Genomic DNA, 21,606 nt, shown 5'->3' with positions numbered 1-21,606 from the left:
ACATGAAAATTGTCTTTGTACAAGTCTTTGATTGCCACAGGATATGAAAAACGCTATAAAATTGCACGTTTTGGGCTCTTATTTCCAAAAAATTGCCAAATATTGAAATTTGACTTTTATTGCCAGTTAGAACTAACCAAAGGATTAAGATTTAGCTACGATTCATTTGGCAAAAACGGATATTATTATTTAATCATCAAAAAGTGGTGCTGTATATTTCTGGAATCGAGAGTCTAAACGTTGATTAGAAGTTGATTTCTGACAGTACAGGCTACCCCTTTCTTCTTTTGAGTAGACTTATGAATATACAATATTTTACAAACTTACGATTGCACAACTTCTTGAGTGTAGTGATTGAAGACAGTGACGACGCTGTGACCTTGCCATTTTTAAGCCGACAGATATCTGCTTGGGATTGCACAAATTTTCTGTAGAGGGCGCTTTGCAGTGGTGTCATACTGCAGCACACTATTTGTTCAACTGGATAACAAAAAGAAAATAGGATAAAACATGTTACTTATTTATACACAGGGAACATGAATTATGGGAATGGAGGCTGGAATTATAGGTAATTCATTTTGCCAGAAATTTTCAATTTGCTCCCATTATATTATACTCAATGGTAGGCAGCAGGCACATTATTCTTATTACATTGTTGAATGACCCCAAAATGACCTTGATATTGTTTGTTTCGCTGGTTGTTCCCACCGAATTTCATGAACATGCAACAATCTATGGCGATATCACCCCAGATGACTGTCTTACTACAGTGGTCTTTCCCATGAAATTTCACGAGCCTGCAACAATTTATGGCGATTTGACCCCGGATGATTCGACAATGACCTTGTGATTTAGCATATTTTGTGCTAAAAATCTAATCGGGTCAAGAACATGTGACAGTGCTACTCCCCACCGAGTCACATCACTGCAACCCATACAGACCTCCAGATAATCTGTTCACAAGGTTATTTTGCTTTATATACTAAATCAGCTAATTAACATATTTTGCGATGAAAACCGCCAATTGCCACCCCTCCATCAAATTGCATCACTCTTCGCCTTGCCAGTTCCGAGAAATTGCAATCGCAACATCCAACAGATGGAATGATATGGAAGCGGACAGATAACCAGGAAATATAATACCTCTGGTGGAGGCATAAAAATAAATTTGCACTTATGTTACCTACTCCATGTCGGTAACATCATAATATTGGGCATGGTCAATAGAGTTCAATGAGGATTGATCTCTTTCAACCTGTTGCACCCATTAGATAATGAAATGTCCCAGATATGGCAAACTATTCTTAATTTGGATGTTTTTTAATAGCAATAAAAATGAAACCATATCTTAAAGGAAAAAAGGAGCATTTTTACAATGTGGATCCCTGTTAAGCTCAAAATATGACATTTTGACCTTTCCGCATACAACTTGTGAATGGTGCATCATTCTTCTAGCTAGAGGTATACATTGGAGTGGTTTTCAACAATATTTGAGCAATTTTGAAATTGAATTGCTAGAACAGTACCCATAATTAAGTTCATCAGAATTGTCAATAATATAATTCCCAAAATTGTTGTTGTATACATCAGTTCCAGTGGATTAGAAGGATAGCATATATACACAAAACATTACTACTGCATGGTGCATTCGGCTATTTCAAATCCATACACCCCCTATATGGAAGACATGATCTTAATCTCCAACACAGGGAGTGTGAATTTCAAATGGGGTTACCCAAATGGGTGTCTCCTTTTGAAATCTACACCCCTGTGTGGGAGATTAAGGTCATGTCTTTTATCATGTTTATAGGGGGTATATGGATTTCAGCTGGAATATCCCATTCTTTGAATCAATCAAAACCAACTGCTCTACTTTTTCCCTACGCAATACAACATTTATGGCAGAATATGCAAATGAGATCATTGATATTCATTAATACGTAGACTGACACCATACTGAACAAAACCACAACAACCTTTGGTCTCCATGGACCAATCATGTCACATATGGGGTTTTCCCTTTGAGCAGAAAAATACAATTCATAACTCCATGTTCACTTTTTGACTTCATAAACATAATATTTAAAGCAAGTGCAAGTCTCAGGGCTTGCCAAACTTTAAAAACCAGTGCCGAGTGCATTTCCCCTCTGGACGAAACAAGCTTGAAATGCTCAAAACTTTCATTGTACACATAATTTAAAGTGTTAATTAATTCTTCAAACAACGATTTTAAAAACATTTGTTCTGATATCTTTGTCTGAGCAAGTGTACCTCACAAATTGGAAACGCACGCAACAGCATGCTCATCTTTCAGTCAAAAATAGGTAAACATTCTTTTGATCAACTCATTAACCACAACAATTTTGCAAAATTTTTGCTACTTACTAGGTACTATGTAATGTTTTATGACTTCATTGAGTACATCGTTGTCCTTGATTGCGAGTACATCTTTGTCCTCCATTGAGAGAACATTTTGTTGCCTGATTGCGAGTACATCTTTGTTCTTGATTGCGAGTACATCTTTGTCTCTGATTGAGAGTACATCTTTGTTCTCGATTGCGAGTACACCTTTGTCCTTGATTGGGAGTACATCTTTGTCCTTGATTGCGAGTACATCTTTGTTCTCGATTGCGAGTACACCTTTGTCTTTGATTGAGAGTACACCTTTGTCCTTGATTGGGAGTACATCTTTGTTCTCGATTACGAGTACACCTTCGTCCTTGATTGGGAGTACATCTTTGTTCTCGATTGCGAGTACACCTTTGTCCTCAATTGAGAGTACATCTTTGTTCTCAATTTCGAGTACACCTTTGTCCTTGATTGGGAGTACATCTTTGTTCTCGATTGCGAGTACACCTTTGTCCTCAATTGAGAGTACATCTTTGTTCTTGATTGGGAGTACATCTTTGTTCTCGATTGCGAGTACACCTTTGTTCTCGATTGCGAGTACACCTTTGTCCTTGATTGGGAGTACATCTTTGTTCTCAATTGCGAGTACACCTTTGTCTTTGATTGAGAGTACATCTTTGTCCTCAATTGCGAGTACACCTTTGTCCTTGATTGAGAGTACATCTTTGTCCTTGACTGCTTGAGTACACCTTTGTCTTTGATTGAGAGTACATCTTTGTCCTCAATTTCGAGTACACCTTTGTCCTTGATTGAGAGTACATCTTTGTCCTCAACTGTGAGTAAATCTTTGTCCTTGATTGAGAGTACATGCATCTTTATCCTCGATAAATACCCAGCGCAAGTGTAAAAAAATTAGAATTTTTTATAAATTACTTAAAAGTGAAGGGTAAGTCATTCAAAATTGTTCTTTCAAATTGAAATGACAAATTTGGCAAAAAACAAAGAAAACAGCAGTACTGACAAAATTGAAGCCGCATTCAAAATTCAAATACATGTAGCTAATTCAGATACTGTCAGTATCTAAATTACAAGATTCAAGATTCAAGATTCTTTTATTGTTCAAAACCTTACTAATACAAGGTACAGAACATAAGCACTTAAAATAAAATTTCAGTACGGCACAACAATTTCAGTTATTACAACAAAATACAGGAACAAAATTTTACATAATATAAAAATAAACATACGCAATAAAAATAGATTGGATTTGTACAAAATTAGGAAGATGATCTCAGTTGTTTGGAAATATAAAATTAAAATTTACACAAGTTAATCAATTCTCTACCTGATGAATTGAATAACTGACAAAATTTGATACTGGACGGATTATCATAAAAATACTTTTGAGCAATGATTTCCTTTCGTCACTAAAGAAACTGCATTCTAAAACATAATGAAACTCATCACCAATACTATTACTATCACATTTGTCACATAATCTATTTGCTAGTGAAATATTCAAATAACTACCAGAAACAACAGGTAATTTACTAAAATTCCTACATCTAAAAGCAGTGTATGTGATTCTCAAATTTGAAGACAATTTGTTTAAGTAGGTTTCATAACACAACTCATTTTTAAAAAGACTATAATTAATACAACTACTTGCTGTATCTACATTTGACTTCCATTCTTGACTAAATTGATCAGTGAGGCATTGAGACACAGTGTTTTTTAGCCAAAAACTATTTACTTCACAACACTGATTTAACCAAATATATCCAAGACCTAAATTATTTAGAGATGATTCAATATGTTGAATCCATTTGCACTCAAAAGACTCATTCTTATACATATGTAACATGACTTTGTAGATTATTGTAGACAATTTATCATTTTTATTAGAAGCTAATTTACTCCAAAACTGTATCATTCTAGACTTAACTATACAATATAGAGGCAATCTGCCTAGTTCACCATAGATCATGCTGGAACAGGTACTTTTTTTCAATTTCAAAAGTATTTTACAAAATTTTAAATGTAATTTCTCAATCAAATTCAAATTTGAAAAACCCCAAATCTCACAACCGTATATAATGATTGGAATAACAACAGAATCAAACAGTTTGAGTTGAATATCAATTGATAAGAACATGGATCTGCCTTTTTTCAATATTTCAAACATTGCCCTAGTGGCTATATCATGCAACCTTTTAATTGCAATATTAAAAGACCCATTGTAATTAAACGTAATTCCTAAATATGTGTAGCTAAAAACAACTTCCAAGATTTGGTCCCCAAAATAGATATTTGGTTTATTTCTTATTTTTCCTCTTGAAAAGACCAAGACTTTTGTTTTAGAAACATTCGTGTAAAATGTCTTATTTTGTCTTCAATACACGGCTTTCGTCTGAACCACTCGCAGGCTATGTTAGCACATCTATGACAATGAGAAAGGTACCAAAATCGGAATTTGGATGATTTTTACGATTGTCCGGATGAGCAAATCACTGAATGGGCCTTTAATTGATGTACACGTTCCGGCGAGTTTGTCAAAGGAGTCATAGCCGTGTAGGTCTTAACTACCATTATTTACAATTTTTAACAAAGTCATTTCTGTTTTCAGAAACTATAACAAACAAATAAAACTGAAGCAAAAAGGAAATTACATGTTATTACTAACATGAGTTACGGAATATTTTGACCGGTTTAATTTTATTTTTTGTATTTCAGTTTTAAATTTCTGTGTCCTCAATCCATATATAAACACATTCGTTATGTGATTGAGGTGATATAGCTGGCTCAGTACTTCAAATATTATTTTAATAGAAATACTTGTAACCTTATATTTTGAACTGAGATGACGTGCTACTAAAGTTGTTATTGTAGTGAGGAAAAAAAACCACGTCATACCATATAACCATTTTGCAATTTGATTTCGCCTTGCTTTATGAATTTGTTTCATTTGTTTTTGCATTCTTTTATTGTCTTCTCTCTCCATGCTTTCTTCACCGCTGATGCCTCCAGAAGATTCCTCAAGTTTTTTTGCAAATTCTTTTGAGTCCCGCTGCCGTCGGAAAACGTTAAACAGTGTCAAAGTTTGAAATGCGGTAATGATTAGGAAAAGTATGCTAAACACTACTCCACAGAAAATCTTGAAAACCAATGAAGATGTTGGCGTAATTCCGATCAGTATACCAATGAAAATGGATGCTGAAATCATCAACAGTGCGCTTTTGATTCGGATTCCCTCTGATGCTATACCACTAATAACATAATAGCAATTTATTGCTAATGGTGTATGAAGCAATCCTGAGGATACCGTTAGTGTTACAAAAGTGAACGTATAAAAGTGGCAAATTTTCCCACTCACAACTTTACTGCATTTACTTTGGTAAATATCCGCTTCAGTAAGAGACAAATTATTTGTGGTATTAAAGTGATTATCAGTAACATTCAAGGTATCTAAACCATACAGGTGATCATCATTCACATTATATGCAAGATATAACACAGAAATCAAGATATTGATGGGATTCACCACTATGCAGGCTACCAAATCCACGGCAGCCAGAGCCATAACAGAAATAATCATACTATCCTTCTTTACGGATCTGTGGCTGTAAGTTTTTAACAAACGGATGTTTGCTGATGTTCCTATCAAAGACACTGCGAAGCAGAGAACAAGTGATGTAATTGCATTTGCCAAAGTCATTGTAAACTTTTACTGGCCCAAAAATGAAGACCTCAATATAAACCCAAGAAATATGATATACAATGTAGCAGAAGAATTTAGAGCTATATATGTTAATTCAACACTCTACTGGCTCAATAAGAAATAAGAAATAAATACAATGAGAAGTATAGTTTTATTGTTTTATTTATAGAATTCTGATAAATCCTCCTAACACACTAAAAGAAACACTTTCAGTGAAATAACAAAAATTCTTAGTCAGTGGGAGTGGTCTAGTTCGTAGACACATTTCTGATTGGACAATTGCATGATTTGGTGCCGTCTATCAGGCCGTAGAGGACCCCACGTCATCATGCGTCTTGATAATGCGTAACACGCTTGTAGAGGTCTTGGCGTATGTGTCGCGCTGTATGCGTGAGACTAGTGCGGAATCTGTGACGCGCTAGCAGTACGAGCAACAGAATACGAAGTTGTAAACAAGTTTCGTTCATTTTATAATGAGGGGAGTTTTTATGACGGTAACTTAGTTTTTGCTTTAAAAAATTGTTTACAGTTATTAAAATAATATTTAACTGACTGAGAATGAGAATAAGCGATGGGAATTTTTTTTTTGCCTATCCTCTACCTATGATGAGCGACAGGCAGGTCCAATATTTTTATCGTAGTGGATACCCGGCTGCGCCGGCATCCACTACTCAAAATATTGGACCTGCCTGTCGCCTATCATCACGGTAGAGGATAGGCAAAATAAAAATTCCATCGTTATTCTCTAAATGTCGGACAAATTGCACTACAACCATGCGCTATAGCTGCCTTATGCTAGATTTATCATTATTGTTGACAAGTGATGAACTGAAGAAGGCCTATAGTGCTACTAGGCTAATCAGTTTAAAGTCCAATCTCCCCCTGTGGAAGATTTGGAAAATATCTTCCACAGGGGAGTATGAATTTCAAATGGAACAAACATATTGGGGGCACGGTGGCGCAGCAGTACAGGCTCTACCTCGCAATCGGAGGGTTGAGAGTTCGAGCCCCAGCAACGCCACTGTGTTGTGCACTTTAGCAAGGCGATTTACCTCACTTGCCTCTCTCTACCCACCTAGGGGTGAAATGGGGAGCTGTTAGAAATACTGTCCATTGAGCGCTGCCCCAAGGTATGAGCATGCTTTGGGCATATGTATATGGCAGCTGACATATTCTAACGACAGCTGAATAAATGTAAAGCGCTTTGATACATGTGAAATTTTCTCTCTCAAAATTTTCACATGTCAGTTTGCTCGAGCCCCAAACATGTCATGTAAATAATAATTTCTCGGGCTTGGATCGTTTATTTCCAATCCTCGCATATATTAATTAGTGTCTTGCATTGTCTTAGCTAGGGTGAAGCATATAGGCCGCCTCCTTTCCCCCTCCACTTCTTGGTGGGCCCCTTTCCCCCTCCACTTGTATGCGGGCCTGGAGTGCATTGGAAAAGCATCAACAATTAGTGCAAACAATATGGCAATTTGCCGAATAGTTCCACCACGCATTATTTGGTTGATCTTGTCGACACAGTCCTTAGAGGAGTTGATAAGCCAGGCCATTATGCGTCATTATGTGCAATCGACTTCACTAAGGCCTTCGACAGGATCAACCATAATGTAGCAATCACGAAATTGATTGATATTGGTGTTCGTAGAATTATAATACCGGTTATATGCAATTTTCTAACCAATCGTAAACAGACTGTTAGGATACAAGGCAAGTCGTCTACATCTCTCCACATATGGGGTGGTGTTCCGCAAGGGACCAACTTTGGCCCCATAATTTTCTCTGCTGTGGCAAATTGACTCTGCCATTGATGCCCCACTGCCCATATCCCTGTCCCGTCATATCCGGATGGCGTCCCTTAAATTTAGTAGCCTCTGAGCACTATTGGGATTAGCCTGGCTTTGGCCGAATGTTATAAATAAATAAATAAATAAATAAATAAATAAATATGTGGACGATTTAACCCTTGGGGAAAAAGGCAGCTCGCAGTTGCAAAATTATCTTAACCAACTTGGGACTTGGTGCAATGAAAATGATATGGTTCCCAAGCCAGAGAAATGTCACATTATGCATGTTTGCTCTCTAAGAAATGAGCCCCAGTTTCCAGTTTTTACTATCAATGGCAAGAAGGTCGATACCACTAACAGTATGAAACTTCTGGGAGTCACAATTCAAAACAATCTCCAGTGGGATATCCAAGTTGGTCAAATGATTACAAAGGCTTCAAAGAGAATGTACATGCTCTATGTTCTTAAGCGATTCAGAGCTTCTGCTAGTGATCTGACCTCGGTCTACCAAATGTATGTCGTCCGGTATTAGAATATGCCAGTCCTCTGTGGCACAGTAGTATCACTAAACACCAAGCTGACCAGATGGAACTTATCCAAAAGCGCCTGCCGTATAATACTCGGTAACCCGTACAGCTCGTATTCAGAGGCTCTGAAGACGCTTGAGCTCTGTTCTCTTGTTGAAAGGCGGGAACATCTCCTTAGAGGTTTTGGCGAGAGCATTTTGAAATCAGAGCGTCACAACAGGATGCTCCCTGCTCCCAAAAGTAAAAGACACGGTAAAAACCTCAGGAATGCTCAACAACTTGACCCGCCTAGAAGCAAGAAAACTCGCTACCAAAAATCAACAATTCCTGCAGTTGTGAATCTTTCTTGATTTGTTGTTTGTCAAAATGTGTTTTTTTTTTATATACATGTATATATTTCTGTGTTTTTTGATGTATGCATTGTAAACCAGATGTCTCAGTTTTCTGACTGTATTTCTGGATTTTTATACCGTAATAAATAAATAAATAAAATAAAAAGTACAGTAGGCCTGCAAATAGTAAAACTTGTTTTAAATGTATAAAAGATTCATTTAGCTATTCACACAATTTACATTAAAAGTAATAAAACAGGCATGAAAACTGGTGTTGAAAAAAAAGTTTTTACCATTTTCTGTGAATTTGATTCAGAAATAAGCTGAAAAACACTGAAAACAATAGCAAACAATGTTGAAATCAGCTAAAACGCTGAAAATTTTCACGCCTGATAAAATCTGGAATACAACATCTAGGCATAAAATACAATAACATAAATTGAATCAGGGAGATACACAAAAGGCAATATGACCAGACTTAGCTATCCCATCAAACAAAATAAAGGTACCACACAATAAAATTAATACAATTTATACACAAGATAAAAGACAATTTATTCCTATTTTGGGTCTAAATTTTGTGGAAAACACAAATAAAATTACAATGGACACGGTGAAAGCGCTCCGGTGAGTGAAATTTGAGTAACGTAGAAGTCTTAAATTGCTTCATACAAACTGAGATACAAATAACATTGTTCACATTTACCTCCCTGGACTGTTTCCTAGAAACCAGGAAGCATTAACCCCCAAAGGCACTACCGACATATAAGGACTATTTTGATTGGTTGCACAGATCCCTATATCACATATTGAGCCAATCAGAGATCTGGTAGGAATGGTTGGTAAGGGTGAAGCAGATTACATGTTCTATATCCATGGACTGTTTCCTAGAAACCAGGAAGCATTAACCCCAAGGGCACTACCGACATATAAGGACTATTTTGATTGGTTGCACAGAGCCCTATATCACATATTGAGCCAATCAGAGATCTGGTAGGAATGGTTGGTAAGGGTGAAGCAGATTACATGTTCTATATCCATGGACTGTTTCCTAGAAACCAGGAAGCATTAACCCCCAAGGGCACTACCGACATATAAGGACTATTTTGATTGGTTGCACAGAGCCCTATATCATCAGAGATATGGTAAGAATGGCTGGTTGGGTTGGAGTAGATTACATGTTCTATTTCTTAGTAACCAGGAAGTATTAACCCCATGGACACTACCGGCCTATAAGGACTATTCTGATTAGTTACACAGATCCCTATATCATATATTGAGCCAATCAGAGATATGGTAAGAATGGCTGGTTGGGGTGAAGCAGATTACATGTTCTATATCCATTGGCTGTTTCTTAGTAACTAGGAAGTATTAACCCCATGGGCACTACTGGCCTATAAGGACTATTCTGATTGGTTACACAAAGCCCTGTATCATATATTGAGCCAATCAGAGATCTGGTAAGAATGGCTGGCAGGGGTGAAGCAGATTACATGTTCTATATCCATTGGCTGTTTCTTAGTAACTAGGAAGTATTAACCCAATGGGCACTACTGGCCTATAAGGACTATTCTGATTGGTTACACAAAGCCCTGTATCATATATTGAGCCAATCAGAGATCTGGTAAGAATGGCTGGCAGGGGTGAAGCAGATTACAGGTTCTATATCCATTGGCTGTTTCTTAGTAACTAGGAAGTATTAACCCCATGGGCACTACTGGCCTATAAGGACTGTCCTGATTGGTTACATAAGTTCTATATCATAATATATTGAGCCAATCAGACATATGGTAAGAATGGCTGGTAGTGATGAAGCAGATTACATGTTCTATATCCATGGACTGTTTCTTAGTACCAGGAAGTATTAACCCCGTGATCACTATTGGCCTATAAGGACTGTCCTGATTGGTTACACTGAGCCTTAAACACAAAATAAGCCATTTTACATGAATCTGTACCTTCTCTACTTAGTAGAAAAATTAGCTACAAACAAAACCCCCACTTATGAACTACCCCCCTCCTACACACACACCCCTGTCTGTGTTTGCCTCCAAACGTGGACATTGTGTTTTGCTATCTAACCGAGGACGTGTGTATGATGTTTTCATCGCCTAACCGTGGACTAAAATGGCGGATTTTTTGTGTATATCTGAAAGCGGAATTTTAGCCATCACCCCTGCGGACGGTAGTTTTTACACGTGTGGTCCTCCGTTTCAGGCAAATAGCGTTTAAAGCATCTAGCATGCATTTGAGGTCTTTTGCAGCAGTTTGAGACCGAGGACAGTCCTCGGTTGGAAGTAGGTTCGTTTGTCCTCGGTTTCAGGCAAATAGTGTTATAAAGCAATTAGCATGCATTTGAGGTCTTTTGCAGCAGTTTGAGATTGCGGACGTTCCTCGGTTGGAAGTAAGTCCGCAGTTTAGGGTGAAAAATCTTGTGTGTGTCCTCGTTTGCCCGCAAACACGTACGCATACCAAAATGCAAAGGGTGAGAAGAGAAAATATTCAATATCTTGGCTATAGTCTAATGGACACATATCCCCTGATTCAACAAAACCTTTGTTCAATTTCGAAAACCTTTTGTGGGCCCTGACATGTATTTGAATGGGGTTTCAACTTTGCCAATACTGCTGTTTTCCTTGTTTTTCCCCCAAAAATACCTAATTTTAATGACTTATCCTTCACTTTTAACTTAAGGGGAGAGTAATGGGAGAGAACATGGACCTTTTCCAACTTTATTATTTCTGAAGTCCAAACAATATAAAAGATATACATTTTTTGAATGAAAATGAGTCAAGGAATCCTATGGTAATTCAGATTTAAATAAAAATGTTCAGGTTTTGAAAAAATCGCAAAATTACACTTTTTTACCCTAAATTTTTTGTGATAAGTTTGGAGTAAAAACAAATTCGGTTAGGTTTTCATTTATCGGAGCAAATATACAATATACACCACAAGATCTGAGATATACTTTGATTGCCTAAATAATATGCATTGGTCTATTCCATTTGAAATCCACACTACCCCTGGCGAAGATTTAGCTATAAAGTCTTCCACAGAGGGAGTATGAGTTTCAAATATAAAAGCCAATTGGCTAACTTCCATTTAAGATACTCCTCTAGTTGTGGAAGATATAGATAAAGCCATAATACAGGGGGAGTATGGGTTTCAAAATGATTAACCCTGACCAATTACATTTGACAAACATACTCCCCCTGTGGAAGATATTTCCAAAATCTTCCACAGGGGTAGTGTGGATTTCAATTGGAATAGCCCATTTTTATCTTTCAGCAAAAATAGGCATTCTTTTAATCAACTCATTAAATCACAACAATTTTGCCAAGTTTTCATTATTTACTACGTACAGCAATGTTTTATGGCTTCATTGAATGAATCTTTGTCCTCAATTGTGAGTCCTTGATTACGAGTACATCTTTGTCCTTGATTGAATACTACGTTTAGGCCAAAATATAGTCCGATTTGAAATCAACATGATCAATAGCACATGAACTCTTCAACAAAAGTTGATGCAGAGCTGTCATTAATAGCAGATGTAGACAACAGTCTCTTTCACAGATATGTACCTCACACTTGATAGTGTTTCTAATGTAGAGCTGTTAATTATTCACACTCCAACAATTATCTACAGAATCCATAAGTCAGGATGTAGCGTCAAGGAAACTGGGACATCGTGCACGGTGCAAAGTCCAATGTGCTAGGTGCTTTATTAGCAGTCAAGTTAGCTCAATCGATAAGGCGTTCCTTATAAACCTGTAAAGTGTGCTGAGGCTTGTGGATCAACGTTTAGGTGTTGTGCCTGTGCGTAGCGCACTATAAATCACTGCGCTTTTCTTTATATTATTTACAAGATGACAGTCATTGTGCGAGAAAAAGTGAATCTGCCTATATAACATACCATGCGCTTGATAGTATTTTTGATGTAAAGCTGACATTATAGTGGATGTAAACAACCGCGTCTCTTTCACAGATATATACCACACGCTTGATGGTGTTTTTGATACAAAGCTGTCATTTTATAGCAGATGCAGACAGTCTCTTTCACAGATATATACCACATGCTTGATAGTGTTTTTGATGTCAAGCTGTTATCAGCAGATGTAGACAACTGTCTCTTTCACACTTCTACTTCTCTAACGATACTCGACAGAATCCAGCGGATGCAGCGTTAAGGAAACCGTGTTATGCATGCTCATTCACGGTGCAAAGTCCAATGTGCTATATTTACAAGATGACGGTCACATTTGTGCCAGTAGAAAGTGAACATGACTGCCTTTACATGACATACCACACACTTGATGTTTTGGATGCAAAGCTGTCATTAACAGATGCAGACAACAGTCTCTTTCACAGATATATACCACACGCTTGATAGTGTTTTTGATCTTGAGCTGCTATTAGCAGTTGTAAATAACTGTCTCTTTCGCAGATATATACCAAACGCTTGATAGTGTTTAATGTTGCTGTTATCAGTGTTTAATTGTTGTACACGTTCCGATTAGCTTCATTACGTTTTGTTACCTGGAGAGATTTGATCATGTCTCACCTCCTTTTTCATCCAAATCGACAGTAATAACTTTTGTAGTGAGGGATCAACATTTACCCACAAATTGCCTCAGGCAAAACTCACATCCTGGGAACTAAATACCACGCAAGGTCATTTTTTTTTGTAACTCATTGACCCATGTGTGCCATATACTGCCTCTAGCTGGTGATATGGTCAACTCATTGACAATTTGATCAATTCTCTTCAGGTAGTGAAACGTAATGTGTCACTTAAAGGAGTCATAGCCACGTACATCTTAATGATCCATATAACAAAGTCATTTCTGTACGTAGGAACTAAAACAAACAAATAAAACTAAATCGAAAAGGAAGTTACATGTTATTACCGTAACCACTCGGGTATAAGCCCACCCCCTAAATGGCAGATTTCACTTCAAAAATGGGGGTGGGCTTATAACCGGGGAAGGGCTAGTGCTTGAATTTAAAAATATGAGCAATCGCCCCCATTTGTATATGCCAATGTACCAGTAATTTCTATCTTCTATATCAATTTCTTAAAATTTTAAGTGTGGAATGTTAATTATCAACTGATATGTTTTATATTTGTTCTTAAATATGAGAGCAAAGCATTGATTTGATTTAAGAACTTGGCCAAAATTTAGTACTGGGCCTGAGTGCACCCTTGTTCCCAGAATGTTTTGAAAAATAGGGGGTGGGCTTATAATAGCCGAAGGTGGGCTTATACCCGGGTGGTTACGTTACTAACATGAGTTATGGGAATGTTTTGACCTTTTAATTTTATCTTTTGTACTTCAGTTTTAAATTTGTGTGTCCTCAATCCGTATATAAACACATTTGTCATGTGATTGAGGTGATATAGCTGGCTCAGTACTTCAAATATTATTATAATAGAAATACTTGTAAACTTAGATTTGAGATGACGTGCTGCTATAGTTGTTATTGTAGTGAAGAAAAAAAACCATGTCATACCATATAACCATTTTGCAATTTGATTTCGCCTTGCTTTATGAATTTTTTTCCTCATTTCTTTTTGCAATCTTTTCTCTCTACTTCTCTCCATGCTTTCTTCACTGTTGACACATCCAGAAGATTCTTCAAGTTTTTTTCCAAATTCTTTTGAGTCCCGCTGCCGTCGGAAAACATTAAACAGCGTCAAAGTTTGAAATGCGGTTATGGTTAGGAAAACCATGCCGAACAGTACTCCACAGAAAATCTTAAAAACCCATGAAGATTTTGGCATAATTCCTACCAATACACCAATGAAAATGGATGCTGACATAAGCAACAGTGCGCTTTTGATTCGGATTCCCTCTGATGCTATACCACTAATAACATAATAGCAATTTATTGCTAATGGTGTATGAAGCAATCCAGATGATGCTGTCACTGTTAAGAAAGTGAACGAATAAATGTCACATATTTTCCCACTGGTAACTTTGCTGCATATACCTTCGGAAATATCCGCTTCAGTAAGAGTCAAATTATTTGTGGTATTTAAGTGATCATCGGTAACATTCAAGGTATCCAAACCATACAGGTGACCATCATTCACATTATATGCAAGATATAACACAGAGATCAAGATATAGAATGGATTCACCACTATACAGGCTACCAAATCCAAGGCAGCCAGAGCCATAACAGAAATAATCATACTATCCTTCTTTACAGATCTGTGGCAGTAAGTTTTTAACAAACAGATGTTTGCTGGTGTTCCTACCAAAGACACTGCAAAGCGGAGAACAAGTGATGTAATTGCATTTGCCAAAGTCATTGTAAACTGGATAGCTTGTAACTGTTACCCGCCGAAAGTGATATGCTAACACTCTGCTGGCTCAATAAGAAATAAATACAATGAGAAGTATCATTTTATTTATAGAATTCTGATAAATCCCCCCAACACACTAAATGAAATTCATGTCATTTGACATTAAAATTTCAAATCAGGAACAAATTGCAATGTGCTGCTTTATTGCTTTATTTATCAATATTGTTGACTCTAGGTATTGAATGTGTTGAACTGATAAGGTCTATAGGGCTATTCCAGTTGACATTCATACACCCCCTATGGAAGACATGGCATTAATCTCCCACACAGGGAATGTGAATTTCAAATGGAGTTACCTGAAAATATAGGTTTGATTATTGATTATTGATAAAAACAATAAGATAAAAAGAAAATATAAATTGATATATTTTGAACAACTGTATGTCCGAAAAGGCATATTGATAAGTGTGCTTTGCCCTGCTCAAATAATTTGTTTAAAACATGCTTGGAACACTTCCATAATGCCTAAAATACCACCTTAAAAAGAAAACGATATACAAGGTTAACAAGCACATCGAGAAACAGGCGACGGACACATCACCCTGTAAGGCTATCTGAGGATATTGACATTCCACTCTTTTTTATATGCCTTGTCTGAAAGATGGAAAAAAAAAGATGGAAAAAGAAGACGCAAGCGCTATTTTGGGGATGTCATTCTTCAGATCTTATTTGATGTGCGACTTGACTGCATGCAGAAAGCGGTTAAGGCGGGTCTCATTCGATTTTGAACCAACCTCAAAAGGAAGATAACTGCAGCTGTAGCCATGCAGCGGAATGTATTATTGCCCAATGTATTATTATTCAGAATCGTGCTCTCTGTTTTGTTAAAACACATAACGTGAAAGCCATTCTGCAATATTGGGTCAAGCGCCACAACACATTCTACGCATAGCATTAGGCATGGTTATGCGTACAAAATCTCTGTGATACACACAGGCCCATATGCATGGGGGTAAGGTCCAAATTTTGGAAAGAAAGTCCACTTTTCACAAAATCTCACCCACTTGGAAAAAAAGTCCACTTTTTCAAAATCAGCACCTCCCAAAAAATCCTGCGACGGGCCTGGATACACACTGTCACTTGCAGCGGATATGTGTACTCGCTTATCTTGATAAAGCAACTTTAATTATTTATTTGGGAAAAAAGTGATACTTTCTGTTTAAATCACACTATTTTTGAGATTAGACAATAGAAATAAAGGTTGCTGAATTGTCTTTTACACCCAAATGTGTCCTTGGCAGTAAACACGTCTGCATTGGCTGCGCTGCACCCATTATTTATGTTTTAACTGCCTTGGACACATTATTTGGCTGTGCCGCACCCATAAATTATGTTTTAACTGCCTCGGACTCATAATTTCGGTGTAAAGGGCACAGTATTAACCCTTTCTTAAATAATTTTGATCAGGTGTCAAAGGTCATTCTCATCTACAGATTGCCTATAGATAATTATAAAAAAAACCCCAAAGCAGCCTTTAATACCGTATATCCACACATTTTCGCATCTGAAATCTTCATACATTTAACTCTCTCCACATGGGTGTCAACTGCAGACGACAAGTTTATTTATTTTTTTAAATCCAAAAATATCAGAATTATACATTTTCATAACCATATTTTTAAGATCAGCAATCGGCATGAAAAATACATTAAAATGAGTACAAGCAAGCCTATTATTCGTTCAGTGGTTCTTAAGATAGCTCATGATACTTTGAGAAAATATCTCAAAATTTTATGTTGAATCCTATGGTTAGCACACAGAGCATTAAAAGCTAGCTCAACTTGATTGATGGCTTCCTGTGCTTGTTGTATGTAAATATCTCTAAAAGACAACCTCAACAACACACCCAGTTCTATGTCCATGGACTATTTCTTATTAGCCAGGAAGCATTAACTATTCTGATTGGTCACACAGAGCCTTATATCATATATTGAGCCAATCAGAGATCTGGTAAGAATGGCTGGTAAGGGTGAAGCAGATTATATATCCATGGACTGTTTCTTAGTAACCAGGAAGCATTAGCCCCAAGGGTACTACCGGCATATAAGGACTATTTTGATTGGTTACACAGAGCCCTATATCATATATTTAGCCAATCAGAGATCTGGTAAGAATGGCTGGTATTAGGTGAAGCAGATTATATATCCATGGACTGTTTCTTAGTAACCAGGAAGCATTAGCCCCAAGGGCACTACCGGCATATAAGGACTATTTTGATTGGTTACACCCTAAATCATATATTGAGCCAATCAGAGATCTGGTAAGAATCGTTAGTAGGAGTGAAGCAGATTACATGTTCTATATCCAAGGACTGTTTCTTAGTAACCAGAAAGCATTAACCCCATGAGAGCTCTATATCATATATATGAGATCAAGGGCAATGAATCACATGTTGACCCAGGTTGAAAATGAGTTTTACATGTGTTTCTATAGAGGACATTTTAGAGCTTATTGAAACTGAAAATTCCATGTTTATACGACTTTTCTTTGAAAAGTTATCAATTTATCAAGCTAGGATTTGATTAGGGAAGAAAATTCTCAGTATTTTCTATAAGAAATCAGCCAAAATATACTGAAAACTAGACATAGCTGTGGTCTAAGACCACGAAAACAGCTGTGAGGTGACCCGGGCACTGACCCCTTAATGATCTTTGACCCCAAAATCTCACTTTTCACAAAATACACTCCTGTCCAATTATTACTACACTTTTGGGAGAAAACATGCAAAACTTTCAAATAAAAAGAAGCGAACAAACACTTTTTTTTTAACTAACTTTACACAGTCTATAGGTCTGCATGCACAAAACAATTTAAACCAGTTTTATTTTTTGGCAATATAATGGATGAAATAAACTAAAACTGAACTGGACCTGGTCTAACTATGGAGAAGAAATTTTTTTGGTATTTACATATTTTTTTTATATAGGTCTAACACAAGACTCGGTCTAACAGTTACTATGCTATTTAGGCCCGGTTTAAAGTTAAACTTGTTTTGTGCATAGGTCTAACTCAAGACTGGGTCTAACATTTACTATGCTATTTAGACCCGGTTTAAAGTTAAAGCTGTTCTGTGCATAGGTCTAACTCAAGACTGGGTCTAACATTTACTATGCTATTTAGACCCGGTTTAAAGTTAAAGCTGTTCTGTGCATAGGTCTAACTCAAGACTGGGTCTAACATTTACTATGCTATTTAGACCCGGTTTAAAGTTAAAGCTGTTCTGTGCATAGGTCTAACTCAAGACTGGGTCTAACAGTTACTATGCTATTTAGACCCGGTTTAAAGTTAAACCCGTTTTGTGCCTAGGTCTAACTCAAGACTGGGTCTAACAGTTACTATGCTATTTAGACCCGGTTTAAAGTTAAACCTGTTTTGTGCATAGGTATAACTCAAGACTGGGTATAACAGTTACTATGCTATAATGAAAGACAGAGATAAAAAGATTTTATCGCGTCTGATGTCACTGTCAATTAAGATCCTTGATTGGTTTACACAGGTTAATAGCGCGTAAAAGGAAGTCCGATTTATCTGGTGTTGGTCTATAGAAAAGGAATAGCAGAAAATGGCGAAAAATTAAGTACTTTTACAAGACAAAAAAGCAACTTTTCTAGGCATTGTTGACATGGTGCCTTCGCAAAAGAAAGTTTCCTACTATAAAGACCTAACTTTTGATGGTGCAAAATTAACAATGTGGCACCCGCTTATACCGCCACGTTCAGCAAGACATCATCACGACACTTGTAAACAAACCGTGCTCAAGTTTGATTAACATATGACATCAGACACGATAAAATCTTTTTATCTCTGTCTTTCATTATATTTAGACCCTGTTTAAATTTAAATCTGTTTTGTGCATAGGTCTAACTCAAGACTGGGTTTAACAGTTAAAATGCTATTTAGACCCGGTTTAAAGTTAAACCTGTTTTGTGCATAGGTCTAACTCAAGACGGGGTTTAACAGTTAAAATGCTATTTAGACCAGGTTTAAAGTTGAAGTTAAACCTGTTTTGTACATAGGTCTAACTAAAGACTGTTACTATGCTATTCAGACCTGCAATCAACGAAAAAAGTCCTTGGAACGCTTGGCACACTCTGTCGAAATTCCGTGCAGAATTTCGTATGTTCATGGAAATGACCTATATTGTGTTTGGGAAGAAACATGACATCTACAACGATGAGTTACCCTTCCGCTCGCCCCGTCAAGCAATGTTGGAACACATTGGGGAACCGCTGGAGACATTGGCATTTCTCAACATTGTACGGGGGAGAGGGGGCGACAGTTTTCCGTTATTTACACGCAAGCGTTCCAAGAATTTTTTCTTTGATTGTGGGTCTAACAATCACTACGCTATTAAGACCTGGGTCTAACAGTAACTATGCTATCTAGGGGCTGTGCAATAATTATGAGCCCTGGGGGAGGGTCAAATTGGGGGGACAAGAAATTTTTGGTAAGCTGAAAGGGGGGGAAAGCAATTTTTGGCAAGCCGAGAGGGGGGAAGCGATTTTTTGCACACATTCTTGGGGCACCTTTTAAATAAAACGCTCTAAAAAGGCTTGGGAAAACCGTACGGAAACGCTTAAACATGCAAATTTCCCTTCTCGCTGCGCTCGCAACAGGTATAAAGACCATTTAAGGTTTGCAAATTGGGATCCAAAAATTTGGCATGTGGAAGGGCAGGGGGGAAAAGATATTTTGTCGAGCCGAGAGAGGGGAGGCAAGCTATTTTTGGTGGGCCGAGAGTGGTGGGGGCAAGAAATTTTTGGCGAGCCGTTTGGAAATTTTACCCCCCGGGGGGCTCATAATTATTGCACAGCCCCTTATACCCGGGTAAACAATTACAACGCTATTTTAAAGACTCGAGTTAAAGTTAACCACTTACTTTTGACTGGAAGGTACTTGGTAAGTAGAGCCGCTAGAAAAGAAAGATACAAAATACAAGCTATTACTCATGATTCCAGAAAATTTCAGAACTAACTGAAGCATTCTTTTGAGGTTACCTGCTGGTGATCAAGAGGGTCCAAACTACAATATTTTCCTGTTTAATTTTGACCTATAACATTTTGCTGTAAACTTTTGAAGAACACGTACTACAGTGATGTTGCAAAGTTGCTAACTACATGTACGACGCAAAGTTCATTAATAAATTTCCACTCTGCAACAGTAGAATGCCTCAGCAGCCAATCAGAGACAAGTGTGTTTCAACGCAGTAAATATGCGATGTATGCATAAAATATGTTCTCATCAAAGGTTTACAGGAACTTCCCAATGCGTTTAACCCCCTGGACACTACTGGTCATCTAACAGCATTTCTGATTGGTTGATACCTTGAAATGCTCATTTCAATTGCCAATTATGACTATATAATGGTCAAACTTTCATTTCATTTCATTTCATTTAGGCAGGTAGTTCTCATGGGGTTAACATTGCTTTATGCAGGTGTCTGCCATGTCGGTTGCTATGTCGAAAATATCATTAAAGGACAGGACTATTGCAAAAACAAGTTTATCTCAATTTTTTTATGCGTATTTCTCCTGAAAAAGGAGAAATTGTGTGGGTAAAGTTCAGCCTCGTACGTGTTCTTCTCCCGTTTGAAGCGTACATGTTCTCCCCGTTTGACTGATGACGTAGGTAAATGAAGCGGACACTATATCATGCTCTCATCATACAATCACAATCACTTTGACAAGTTTGACATTAGCAACAATGAGTTGTACTATCATTTACCATACCAATGCTGCATAACAATATGCAGACTATTGTTCTCATTTCGGGAACAAAGCCCACACAGTATTGTTACTAAACGTTTGCTTTGTAATATTTCATCGAACTGAAACTATAATAACTATAGCAGTGCAATATACAGGGAAATCAGATACATGAGTTTGTGGACTTAACACGGTTTATATGCTAGTCTCAGATGAAATTCTAAGCTCAAATTATGTATTTATTTTTTAGGCCTAATATTTCTCATGATATTGATATACATATGAATTGTAATATCACAATTTACTAATATATAAAAAAAGAAGCGGCTGATTTTATCCATATGTTTAAAAACCATTAAATTTGAAATACATATAACGAGCCTTATTCTGGACATAACGAGCCTTATTTTGAACATAACGAGCTTATTTTGAACATAACGAGCTTATTTTGAACATAACAAGCCTTATTTTGGAAGTAACAAGCCCAGGGATGTAAATGGGGTATTCAAAAAAATACGGAAACTAATATACAGAAAGCGTTGCGAAGTTTGGCAGCATCCCAAGCTTATGCGAGGCGTTCTCGAGGTCCAGGAGGCAGAGCCCCGGGGTGGTAATGGAGGCAGCGCCCGTTGGAAAATTTTGTTATTTTAGCCTCAATTATAGTCAATTTCATGCACAAAAACTGTTAATTTCTTCCATTTTCCATTCATTGAAAAAAGGGAAAAGTTACCATTTTAAGCAGTATAGCTGTCCTATCAACCTCCATTGTTGATACTTCAGGTCCAATAATTATTTCCAAGAAAATCGGTCAC

At 37.1% G+C, this 21,606-nt stretch overlaps 1 protein-coding gene across 1 annotated transcript in view; it reads right to left on the bottom strand.

The window, feature by feature from the left end:
- Nucleotides 1–21,606, bottom strand: part of LOC140146100 (DNA repair and recombination protein RAD54-like) — a 108,984-nt gene that overhangs the window by 35,194 nt on the left and 52,184 nt on the right. Inside the window, 2 exon segments of the mRNA XM_072167853.1 lie at nt 328–480; nt 19,969–20,001. Of these exon segments, the coding sequence (XP_072023954.1) occupies nt 328–480; nt 19,969–20,001 (186 nt within the window).

Source organism: Amphiura filiformis, chromosome 2 (assembly GCF_039555335.1).
Source record: "Amphiura filiformis chromosome 2, Afil_fr2py, whole genome shotgun sequence".
Lineage (NCBI taxonomy): Eukaryota > Metazoa > Echinodermata > Ophiuroidea > Amphilepidida > Amphiuridae > Amphiura > Amphiura filiformis.
Note: the sequence above shows the minus strand (reverse complement) of the source record. Positions and strands in the feature narration are given on the sequence as shown.